Source organism: Diabrotica undecimpunctata, chromosome 2 (assembly GCF_040954645.1).
Source record: "Diabrotica undecimpunctata isolate CICGRU chromosome 2, icDiaUnde3, whole genome shotgun sequence".
NCBI classification, from domain to species: Eukaryota; Metazoa; Arthropoda; class Insecta; order Coleoptera; family Chrysomelidae; genus Diabrotica; species Diabrotica undecimpunctata.
Genome location: NC_092804.1, coordinates 146,680,092 through 146,693,261, shown reverse-complemented (window position 1 = coordinate 146,693,261; position 13,170 = coordinate 146,680,092). Strand labels below are relative to the sequence as shown.

The window sequence follows — 13,170 nt, the reverse complement described above, 5'->3', positions numbered from 1 at the left end:
TCTGTGATTATTCCTAAAAGGTATGGACTAATGTCGAGTTGTTGTAAAGCTTGCCACAATTTAAGCTTTGGAACTGTATCATACGCCTTTTCTAGGTTGATGAAGGCTAGATGTTCTTCGGTACCAACCACTATTCTTTTTTCTATTAATTGTTGGAGTATAAACAAGTTATTAGTGAAAGATCAAAGATTCAAACGTCAATAAATTTATTTTAACCTTCAATTGCGGCTTAGTCCCATTAAAATAGTAACTAGATCTTATCTCTGTCGTTGGCCCGGTTGTTGTTTCTCTTCTTCTTCTTTCTTTTTAATGACTGCTCGGATGTAATTGTCAACACTATTTCATCCCTCCATACTTCCCGTCATCTCTCTTACAGTCAAAGGGTTCATACCTATTCTGTTTCTCTCCACTATACATCTATTACACTCCAGAATTGTGTAACAATGTCGGAATATTCGCAGTATAGGCAGGCATTTATCTGTATCTGTCTTTCTGAACCTATGAAGATACGCCCTAAAACAGACAATCTATCTAGGCCCTTAGGCTCGGGATCAGCATCTTGGTCCACTTCCTTGTTGTTTTTACTCTTCTTGCCATCTTTCCGTTAATCTTTCTCTTTCTTCTCTTTTTTTTTGCTGTTGTCAAATGCTGTCTTCTCTCATAAAGATGTCTCTTTTCTACTACTAACATAGGCAGAGGAACACAACCCGTCGCACAAGGACGCCGCAGGTACAGTCCTGTAGGCGCATGCTACTCGCAACAGACTCGTTTTTTCTACTTTTGTCATAAGCCTAATATTAGGTATCTATATCTAAATATAATGAAAAATATTATTAATTATTGTGTATTTATACAATAATTATAGTGCTCTACATATTTAAAGTGTTAATTTAATTATTCAATTACCGTTTTGGATTTTTTGTATTTTTTGTGAAAGACAAGTAACATTTTCCTACTTTATATATTTTTTACTTTATATGCCCTGGGGAGGGGGTTTAACCCCCCAAACCCCCCCTGGGTGCGTCACAGGAGAGGGTTCTATTCGACAGAATATAATCTATCATAGATCTTTGTCCACTACGGTTTTCATAAGTGTATTTGTATTGTTCTTTGTGAGGAAAAAATGTGTTATTAACGTATCTCGTTTATGCTGCAGAGGTCCGTCAGAAGTTCTTCGGAAGCCAAATTAATGTGAATAAATAAAATAAAACTTGTTATTGAATGCAAGTTTTGATTGCATGTTTAGGAAGGTGAAAAAATAAATAATAAAGACAGTCCCAATATTTAACACATTTTTACTATGAAATAAATTTAAAATATAAACATACAAATAGATAAATGTAACAAATGAATATTCTAAAAATATTATCTATAAAATATAATATTACATATTAACTATTTGAGAAATATGGAATGCATTCTCGAATGATTTCGTTTAATATAAATAAAACATATAAAAACATTTCAATGAATTTAACTAGCCACTACAAAGAATGCAATTAACCAAAGAATTAATGATTAGAATAAAAACACTCTACCTAATATTGTTAACTAGGATTTCATGTGAATTATATTTTGTGTCAGTCAAATTATTTGAAAATTTTTATCTATTTACAAGAATATATTGGTAACTTAACATTAAGTCTTAAGATAAAATATTATCTTTGGTACCTACGACTCTACAATCCAAAAAGCATAAGCAAAAAGTAAACTATTTTTTATACATTTTTTATTATTTACACAACTTGCTGCTTATGCTTATGATCCTTTTATAATTTCCTGCTAATAATATATCAAAATATAATTCCAAAAATCGTTACAAAAGAAAATTTAACACTTTTCTCTTACACCGTCAAAGATATTTTTAATTGATCCCCTAGATTGTTTTTATTGTTATATTTTAATAATTCACTGAGAGTTTAATTATAAAAGCATTCTCAGAAAGCTCAAGATAATAAAAATATAAAACAAGAAATTGTGGTTTGAACAGGAAAGAGAGAATTATGTAAATGTAGGAATCAAATATAAGAAACAGGTCAAAAACATCAGTTTGTTCAATTAAAAAAGTTGCTTCTATTCGCATCTTAACATTTTCTACAATTTTAAGTAATGAAATAGTACTGATAGTTCCTATTTTACCGTTTAGGGGAGAAGGGGGTTCCATCAGACAGGGCAGCTTCAGACATTGATATTGTGGGTAAATTTAAGGACTCGGGTTGGCAACACTGACATCAAAACATTCCATTACTACTGACACTATTGTAGTTCAGTCTGTAGAACAGTGCAGTAAAGGGTTCGTGTCATAAAGTGAAAAGTTAGTTTTTGGTGTTTGAAAGTCATTTTACTAGTCTATTAGTAGTTAGTTATTTAGGTATTTACTATTAGTTATTAAAAAAGGTTTCTCTTTGTTGCAGATTGTCTGAAGATGGTAAGAAATATGAAGAAAGAAAAGACAAAAGGAAATTTCGATGCCGAATCTATGAAAGAATGTGTAGCGGCCATCCTAGATGGTGAATCGATAAGAAATGCTGGTAAAAGATTTGGATTAAAATATCAAACTGTTGGTATCTACGTTAAGAAGTTTAGGGATAACCCAGATGGCGAACATGATATGAAATTTAGAAACTATACTAGAAAGGTTTTTACTGACAAACAGGAAGACGACCTTGAGGCATATTTAATAAGGTGTTCAAAAATGTTTTATGGTCTTCACAATCTAGAAACTCGAAAACTAGCACATGAGATGGCCAAAATAAACAATATTGATTGTCCTAAAAACTGTAAAGCTCCAAGAATGGCAGGAAAGGACTGGCTATACGGTTTTACGAAACGCCACCCAAGATTATCTCTCCGTGCTGCTGAAGGATGCAGTATTGCACGTGCAATTTCCTTTAACAAACTATGAAAATTATGTTAAATAAATTTACTCAAATTATGGAAAATTAATCAAAAGACACCCAGAACTCTATGACTCATCCAGAATTTGCAATATGGATGAAACAAAAACTGAAACTAAGCAAGAACCTTTTCGTGTGATTTCACAAGAAGGCCAAAAACAAGTAGCAGCTGCTGTAAGTGGTGAGAGAGAAACTCTGGTTACTACAGTTTTGTTTATAAATGCAGCTGGAAATACAATACCTCCTGCTCTAGTATTTCCGAAAATGCACTTCAAGAGCCACATGATAAATGGAGCACCAAACGGGACCTTGGGTTTGGCTCATCAGTCAGGTTGGATGACCACTTCCAATTTCGTTCTTGTGATGCATTGTACCCACATGATGCAACCACTGGACGTGGGATTGATGAAACCTTTTAAAACATATTATAATGCTGCAATTGATTTATGGTTGAAGTCTAACCCAGGCCAACGTTTTGGAATCTATCACGTGGCCGCATGTGTTGGAATAGCACATGGCCGTGCCATGTTACCAAAGAGCATTATAAATTCTTTAAAAAAAAACAGGAATATTTCCAGTTGACAGGCACATTTTCACCAACGATATGTTTGCTTCCAGTTTGATCAGTGAGAGACCTAATCTTCCAGACGAAACTCTTCCTGATGAACCTCTAACATGTCAACTAGCTGCAAGTCTACCAACTTTAGAATCTCAAAAACCACCCTCATCTACCCAAATTTCAAGCAAGAAAACTTTTAGCAACCAATAGACACTCCATCAACAGCCTGGCTGTGATTTAAGAAAAGGGGAAAAGCAGAATAATAACTGACACCCCAGAAAAGCTTCTTCTGGCAGAAAAACAGATCAATAAAAAAACAAAGAAAACCACCAACTCTAATGCTGAACGTACTAAATCTACGAATAGAAAACTACTTTTTGAAAATGAGAAGAATGAGAAGACAACTGATGATGAAAATGGCAAAAACTCTGATGATAAAGTATTAGAAGAACCACACCAAAATTTTGACAGGAGTGAATTGAAAATTGAAGATTTTGTGCTGGTTAAATTTGGGACTATAAAACAAGATGTGTACTATGTTGGGAGAATCATAGCCCATCGTACCAGATATCTCTAATGCTTCTTTATCATAAATTATAGCCCTTGTGCCAACTCCTTCTGAGCAGGGTACAAAGAGACAGAAATCATTATTGTCTTTTTCAGTTTCATTGGAAAACTTCAATGTGCATTAGGGGTTTTATTAAGTATCATAATATAGTTTTAAATATTGTAATAAATAATTTCTAAAACATTTATACGAGGTTGTCACTTTTCCAATTGTGTCTGAAGCTGCCCCATTTCCCGTCTGAAGGTGTCCCCCAAGTGGGACAGGTCAACAACCAAAAATGAATTGGGAAATGGCAGAAAATTTATAGATAAAAACACAAAGTACTGCAGAATGAGGGAACTACTATAGGATAATTACACTGGAGGTAGGTAGGAAACAAATTTCGATAAGAAAAAATGTTAATTGATCTAAAAAATTTAATAGATTTCTTTAGAAACCCAGAAGAAATTATGTTTCTAAAAATATTGTAATGAAAATTGGTAAAATATATTTTACTCCAATAAGCTTTAAAGAGGATGCCACAGATATCATGTGGTACCATGTGATGGAATCTTCGTGATGGAAATGACCAGTGTCATCGACTTTTGCATATTCTTTCACACAGATATTTAATTATCATTAAATTTAGTCATTCGCATCATCTATTATTTTGGATCTGTCCATTGTAATTAATTTCTGATATGAATATTCCAGTTCCAGATAAACTAACTTCATAATAATTGTCAAAATTGCAGCACTAAAAACAATGGCGATACTATAGAATTAAAAGCTGGAATAGAAAAATTAATTTAAATTTTTGAATATTTACCTCAAAAGAATAGTAAAAAATACTGGATTCTTGAAAAGAATTGAAAAAAAGAGGACGAAATAACCTTGAAGACGAGAGAACTGTTAAATGTATAATTCCTGATAAAAGATAGTATTTGGTAAATTAAAATAATGGGTAATAGAGTAACTATTCAGATATGAACATAGTCATGAATAATCGTAGGCGTTAAGAACTTGTATACGAAAAAACTATAATTTACAAACGTCATCGCTCATTGAAATAAAGTAGGTATATATTCAACACGTTCACTGTCAATAACAACTTAAATGTTTTGGAATTATACTTTATACATTTACCTCAAATGTCTAATTCTAATAAAATAATCTAACAATTTCGATAAAAAAACTGAGCATAACAACAGTCTCTTAAATAAGAAACTTTATTCTTCCCAAATGGTCTACCACAGCCATTTTGTTTAATTTCTTGATGAAAAATTCATCAAATTTTCTTACACAATCTTATTTGATAATTAACTTACAAAAGTCGGTTCAGTAAAAGCGTGATAAAATAAATTATCCAAAAGCTTAAGCATAATTTTGGCATATGAAACGAATTTTTTAACTCATAAGTCAGTGAAGTTTAGTCTTCAGCCAATTATAGCATTGAAATGTGTAACTGATTAACAAAACCATAATTAAAAATTTCTTTTGAATGCCACAATATCTCTAGTCTTGGTCAGGATTATAATAGTGATGAAAATTGTAAATAGTTCCTATAACAAGTGAAGCACGTATGACAAATAAATAAAAATACAATTAGGATAATTTTTTGCATTGGAATTGTGTTTTTGTCAAATACCTAACAATTTTTGGGCTTTAAAATGCTAAATAGGAGAAATATGAACTATAGAAAAATGGAGCATTTGCACATGGCATACTCGTACGTAAGTAAAACAATGTCATGGTTAAACAGTACTAACTTTATTATAGACGTAACAAATCGTTAATGTGAATCCTCGAAGCCGTAGAATAAGAGAGCAAGGAGAGAAAATAATTAATCTGTATGTATCTGTATAAATGCAGAAAAACTAGAGAATCTCAAATGAAAGTTCAACTTTCAATAAAACAGAAAATTTTTAAAATATCAAAAATTGGAAAATTCCTACAAAATTCATGAAAGTTGAATTATTTTACAAAACTTCGTATATGTTTGGTCTTAATCAATGTGTAAATAAAAATAGCACCGGGTAAAACGCACCAACGCTAATATGCAACTTCGAGAACTATCACACCCTGGTGGTGGAAGAGATCTGGGAGTTAAGACGGTATGGATTCGAATTATTCGATTCGATATGTCCAAAGTTACATACGATTTTGTCACTGCAAACCGTATGACGCGACGCGATACAAAAGTCTAATCAAACGTCAGTGGCGCTTGTATCGCTCCTTCATATGATTCGAATACCAAAAAAGCGTAGGTACATTGTAACAAGTTACCTTTTTAATTAGTCTGGCGTAGTGTAGTAGGTACGAGATGGATAATGTGGACGTGGAAATTTTGATCAGTATATAGTACAGATTGAGTAGAAGCTAAGGACGACGCAACATCGGGTATTAGCGATCTACAACGACAAACTATACTTCCTGTTGAAGAGGGAGTACCGAAAATTGCGCAAGACTGCAATGAAGATCAGGAAGAACCGAAAGAATCAAGTAAGTGAGAGAGGGCGGAGAAAAAACGTTTTCCTGATGATGAAAGTGTATGTTTAAGCAATTCCTATAGATTAAGGTACTACGACAAGCAGTACCATCAATTTAGATGTTGGCCGCAGTATAGAAAGGTCTACTAGGCTAAACAACCTCTTGATCACACCAATAGCGAATAGAAGCACTTGACAAACAAACTGGTAACAGATTCCCCAAAAATATTAACACTTTCTAATTATACTATTAAACTCGTGTTAATATTTTCTAATGGGTAATACAAATATTCTTAAGCAAATAATAAACTGATACGATTAGAGATATTGTGCTCATTTTGTGCTTTTGATAAATTATGCCAGTCCCAACTAAAATGTGTTACAAGAAATTACAATCAATTTCTACATCTGAAACATTACATACTAGTCGAAAATAAATATTTCGAAACAAATAACTCTTTTAAAAAAGAAAATAATCAGATCTAATAAAGCGGCTTATCTAAGTATTGTTTCCCAATCAGACCTACCTTTCGAGATCTTTAATAAATTTTAACATTCAAATTCGATGTTAAAAACTGTGTCGATTCCTTAACAATATTAGTATTAGATATATCAAATATAGAGTATTAAAAATTCGAAAGGTCTTGTTTCACATCTTTCAATGTCAATATTCACATCTTCAAGTCCCGACGTAAATTTGAACATAGACTACTTGATTAAGTGTTTTTAAACAAATGAAGGAGTTGGGAGAGGCCTGTGTCCAAACATGGACGACAGAAGGCTAAGAAGAAAACAAATGAAACAATATTCTCGATTGCAAAGCCGTAATAAACTTTACCGACTAATACCATTCATGTCCTCACCCTATTCGTGGATTGTCAACAAGCCTACGATAGTATTGAAAGAAAAAGTTTATGGAGGAGCATGAAAGATTATGGTTTCCTTCGAAAACTGATAAATATGACAATAGCATGTGTCGAGAACTCTAAATCCAATGACCCTATATCTCCACTTATTTAAAATTGTACTAGAATGGGTCGTTAATAAGCTGCAACAGACACAAGGGCAATTTCATTGTGTGGCACCCAGTACAAAATATTGACTTATGTTAACGAAATAAACACTATCGACAGCACAATAGACCGTATTCAAGTAAATTATCATCGATTAAAATCAGCGGCTGTCGAAATGGTGATAATTGTTAACACAGAAAAAAACAAATTTATGACAGTATTGCGCAAAAACTGGATAAATCTCTGATACTAATTCGATATTGATGGAAAGGGACAATTTGGAGAGGGTTATGAACTCAAGTACTTGGTCACAATACTGAATAGCAACAATGAAGTTAAAGAGGAAATATCAGTGAGAATAACAGCGAAAAATAAGGCTGCAATAAAAATTTTAATAATAAAATGTTGAAATCAAAATTACTGTAAAAAGAAATTAAGAATCTCAGAAAAAAAATCTATCATAATACCAGTAGTATTATACGGTTGCGATGCATGGTAACAACAACGCCTCCTTACCTTTGAAAACAAAATATTAAGAAAGATCCTAGGGCCCAAGCAAGATCCTGAAGATAATTTGAAGTGTCGCCCTCAAAAATTTGAAATCTGTCTATATTACACCTAATAACAAGCATAGTCAGGTCTTCGAGACTTGCATGGATGGGTCATGTCCGGAGGTTTGGTGAAGAGAGTATCATATCGACGTCAGTGGGAAAGCGCTCATCGGGTCGTCCGTGAAAAAGAGTGGTTGACAACATCAAAAGGAACCTCTTAATGTCTCTGCAGTATTGGAAAGTGCTGTAATGGACCGCACAGCGTGTTTTACATATGAGATGTTCTTTTAATTTATTAAGTGAGGTAGTATAGAAACATCACACTTTCTTCTTTTAAAATGATCGAAGTCTAAAAAGGATATCAAGATCATATACAAGAACAAAAACAGAAAATAACAGCCAATGAAAGAAACAGATACTAGATATTATAGTGAATTTACTAAATTAGTAATTTGAAAGAACAAATGTATGACTTAGAATAGAAAAGTCTATGAAGATTACTAATATTGATATGGCCCAAACTAAACACTTTGGAGAAAAGTATTTCTAAAATTTGATCCAGAATGGGGTTGAAAGTAAAGAGAATGATTGATTATTCGTAGTTTTATTCAAGAATCTTATTCTATATGCAGACAATGTCGACTTGGGTCGACAAGTCGATATTTTAAAAATGTTTAGAGATGTTTTCAGCGACCGACGCTCCAGGCCTTCTGCGTAATAGTTAGACATTCTACCGTTTCAGCTATCCGGCTCGCCTAAAATTGAAGTTATTCTTCGCACATTATGACGATCAAAAAACAGCAGATGCCAACAGATCAACTTAGGCACCCGCCCGTTTTCTAATCGTTCAATATTTCTAAACAAGACTTGTAGGTACACGAACCGAATATTTTAAAATATAATGAAGTTAAGGAATCACAACAGTCAAATGTTTAATATACTAGATACAATCTCTATCTAACTAAAAGTATTTACAAGTTTATGATGAGAGCGACACTACCGTGGGTCTGTCGCAGTGGTCTCCGTTAATAATAACTTTGGTATTATTGTTGTTACTTATATTATTGTTGTTAATAGAGCTATTTGACTCATCCGATGGAGGACTGGGGCTTGGTTGTTGAAGAATAGTGTCATAGTAATGTGATTGTGAAGATAATTGTGGAGAGGACTGAGCGGTGTATGAAGGGCTCAATCTTTGGTGGGTTTGAGTGGCATAACCGTAGCTAGAAGAATGCTGAATTTGGTTAAGCGATGATACTGTTTTTAGATCACCATAGTTATCTGAAAAAGACAAGAATTATTTTAATAAAAATGTATAACAAGAAATATATTATGTTATTAAGTTAAGTTTAAGTTCGAATAATTCTAGCTTACATTACTGGTATCAATATTTCAAGATTTTAAGATTACTGGTATAATTTGCCGATTATGTTTTTCTTATCATTTTGGAATAATCGTTGGTAACAGCTAATGATTTGGTATTTGTCCGCTAATGTGAATTTTATTGAAGTGGGTGGTCAAAAGTCTCATTTCTTCAGCGTAAATGTTTCCCTTCTAATTTAGGAGCTTTGTTGTTCTTCAGTTTTTCGATAGCTGGCTCCACTTCTGTCGTATGATGGTTAGCATTTCCTCACCATTCTCTGTCGTCGTAGTATTGGTGTTTTCAACTCAAAATAGTTTCTCCATTTATTGTTTCCAATTTAGACCTAATATATCTTATTTTGTCAGTTTCAGTAATGATGCTGTGGTGTGAGTTCAAAATTGCTACAGAACTTCGTCTATGGTATCTTTCCATTCTTTTTATTTTCTTATGGAGGTTGAAGCTGTCATGCTTTTGCCTGTAGTATCTCTATTTCACTCCATTTTTCCTGTAGCCATCGCTTTTTTTAGATGTTTAAATTTTTCTACAGATAATAATCAGGAAAATAATCTGGCTAGGCTCACCTAAGTGAGCAAAAGAAGCTTAAGACCCTTGGGGTATCACCTTTGATATTGTTTGCCGCAGTTTTGCAAACAGAACTTCAGGAAGAAATACTACACTCAATGAATTATTATATTTATGGTCGCATGACCATCATTTACTCAAAACAATTGATACGAGTTGTGAGAAGAGAGACATAGTGACATCGAAGTGTGAATATAAATAAAAGAATATGAAGATAACCAATAGGTAAATCCAATTTAAAAAAGAACCAAATTACTTAGAGACAAAAGAAGAAAATAAATGAAACAAATTTATGAGATTTATAAAAAAATATACACTTTGAAGGGAAAAGAGAGGAATGGAAACTATTTCCCCCCTATATCTACGTATTCAACGATTAAATAAATAATTTTTATGGAAATTAGATCAACATAATTAATGAAGTCATCTGTTACGTACCTAATGTTGTATGTTCAATTTTGACTCCAACGTCTTCCATTTTTATGCCTGGTAGTAATGTGCTCATGTTTCTTGGAATGTGCGTGCTACTAGCATTAGACTCTTTACTTCCTTTTGGTTTTCGTTTACGCGTCTGAAAGAACAAGTATTTGAAATTATTAAAGAGTTAATTATAATTATTATTATAATTAAAATTTCGGGTATTTAATTAAACCAAAATGTTTTAAAATTCTAGTCTAAAATTCTAAAATTCTGATGATATTTTAACATCAATCTAGTGGAGGGGCACATTCTAAACATATAAATATATAAATTAAAAACGTCATCAATTGAAGCAGTTTGTCAGGCAAACATTTTTTGATAATTGCTCGGAAGTAGAAAAAAATCTTAAAATAATAATGAAAGCATTTGTATTTGTAATTGATCAATATTACTTTTTTTTAATTTAACAAATTTCTCCGACCAACTCTTTCATTAAAATGGCTAGAAGACAATAATAATATATATATATATATATATATATATATATATATATATATATATATATATACGATTTCTACTATGAGCTTGTGCAATACAAAATTCATCATTATGAGCCTATATACGTCCACTGCTGGACATAGGTCTTCCTCAGATCTTTCCATCTGTCCCTGTCTTGCACGGAATGCATCCAGCTACTGCTAATAGGCTTCAGGCCGTCAGTCCATCTGGTTGGTGGGCGTGTCCTACTCCTTAGTGCTTCTTGTCTGGGTCTCCACTCGATAATACATTTTGTCCATCGGTTTTAATACATAGTTTAATTTGCCAAACGCTGTCCAGCTCCTAATCTAATTTAATCTAATCTTATGCGACATGGGAGTTCGCATGTCTGGTTATCGTTGCACAATTGAGTGTTTCCTTGTCGTACTCTTCGCTGTATACAAAATTTATTTGTTTTTTGTTCTGACAGTCTTACGCTAGCTGTGGCATTTTGGTAGATAGATTTGATTATGTTAGCGATGGTCTATTCGGCATTCTCTCAATAATTTTAACATTTTCTACTGGCTTATGTTATCGAATGATTTCTTGTAGTCCACGAATGTCAGTGTGAATGGTTTGTTGTATTCTGCAGACTTCTCTATCAGGTTCTTTATCACTAGTAAGTGGTCGTTGGACTGATGGAAGTCTAACGTAGCGTCCAGTCTTTTTTGGATAACTTTTTTGAAAAGTTTATATATGTGTGAGAGCAAACTGATAGGACGGGAGTTTTTTAGATCTGTTATGTCTGCTTGCTTGTGTACTAAAACAATGACTGCAATATTCCATAAAAAAAGGAGTAGTCCCTTGGTAGATGCATTCGATAAAAAGCTTGGCGAAAGCCTGCATAATTTTATTTCCACCTAGTTTGATGGCCTCGATCACGAAAAGTGGTGATCTTGTATATACACAATAATCGACTCTTATCTGTAACTTGATTCCTTCCTCTATTCAGGTGTCTCCAGACTTCCTCATCAGGAATTATTTAAGTAACCTCTCTCTTATAATTTTCTATAAATGGCTTAGGCATTTAAGTTGTTTAAGTTTAACACCTTTATCATATGGATGCTGTACATGCTTTGTTAGTTAATGTTATTTTCAATCTAGATTATCATATATCTGTAGACCATCATTATCACCGACGGTAAAACTCTTCGTTAGTCTCTGGAGCACTTACTATTGCTTTTTTCTCTTGTAGATTTTGTACCACTATTTTCAATTGTCTCCCCCCCATTTTCTCCAGATCTTCTTTGGAGTAATATTTCCATTGTCTTCTTTAGTGTGCATTCATAACGATACACCGACCCTCGGTCGGACCATAGAATGGTATCATAGTATCATCGCCACGTAAAATAAATGCATTGCTTTAAAAATTCCAGCGTTCACCGTCGTCAAAGCGTAGCGCCTAGCAGGTGTCGAACCCTGGTATTAGTGGTATGATCTAGGCGAAGATACCATGCGATGGTCTCCGTAATGAACGCACCCTTAGACTTTCCCAAAATCGGCTACCCCTATTTCGTATCACATATTCTGCCATTACTAATCTATTGGTCTTTATGTATCTTCTCCTGGAATTTCTTTTCCAAAGTATTTTATTCCTTATTAAATATGTGTCTCCATTAGTTTTTCTGCAAGGGACATATATAACTCCGAGGATTATGGATCTCCGCATCAGTAATTTATTAACTTCTGTTTTTTGTTATTTTGTTAGTGTCCGCTTATTTCGCTTCCGAACGTGACTGTTGGTCGTATTATGCTCTAGTAGATTTGGATTTTGTACTTCGTGACGGAAGTTTTGATCTCATTAGATGTTGAATAGATATTTGAATTCTTTCTTATTTCCTCTTCTTGCTTTAAAACGGCCATGTATTTTCTTCAGCTTCTTCAAAACTGGAGAAAACATTCTTAACTTCTACTGTTGATTGTGCTATTGAATCTGCGTTACTATCAAAGGTAAGAACAATCTTTGCTTCCCTAGCAGCTATGTTTTGTTTAATCATCTTAATACATATGTACCAATTAACCTTTTCTATTTGGATTTGCTCTATCATTGGGGATTCCACTTTAATTTTTTTAAAACAATTATTTTTAGTTTCTGCTTATTTATTTTCTTTAGAAGCCCGTGTAACGATTTGGCGATATTAATGCTATCTCATATAATAACAGTGTCATCAGCGAATTTTTGTTAATTACGATTTTATCATGCTCGATATTC

General features: G+C 33.1%; 1 protein-coding gene across 2 annotated transcripts in view; it reads right to left on the bottom strand.

Annotated features, from left to right (window-relative positions):
* Nucleotides 1–1,277: 1,277 nt before the first annotated feature.
* Nucleotides 1,278–13,170, bottom strand: part of LOC140435025 (uncharacterized) — a 259,425-nt gene continuing 247,532 nt past the window's right edge. For both annotated transcript variants that reach the window (XM_072523690.1, XM_072523691.1), the window contains exons 8-9: nucleotides 10,440–10,572; nucleotides 1,278–9,337 (exon numbers count right to left, since the gene is read on the bottom strand). In XM_072523690.1, coding sequence (XP_072379791.1) covers nucleotides 9,036–9,337; nucleotides 10,440–10,572 — 435 coding nt within the window. In that variant the 3' untranslated portion in view covers nucleotides 1,278–9,035. The remainder of the gene's footprint in view (nucleotides 9,338–10,439; nucleotides 10,573–13,170) is intronic.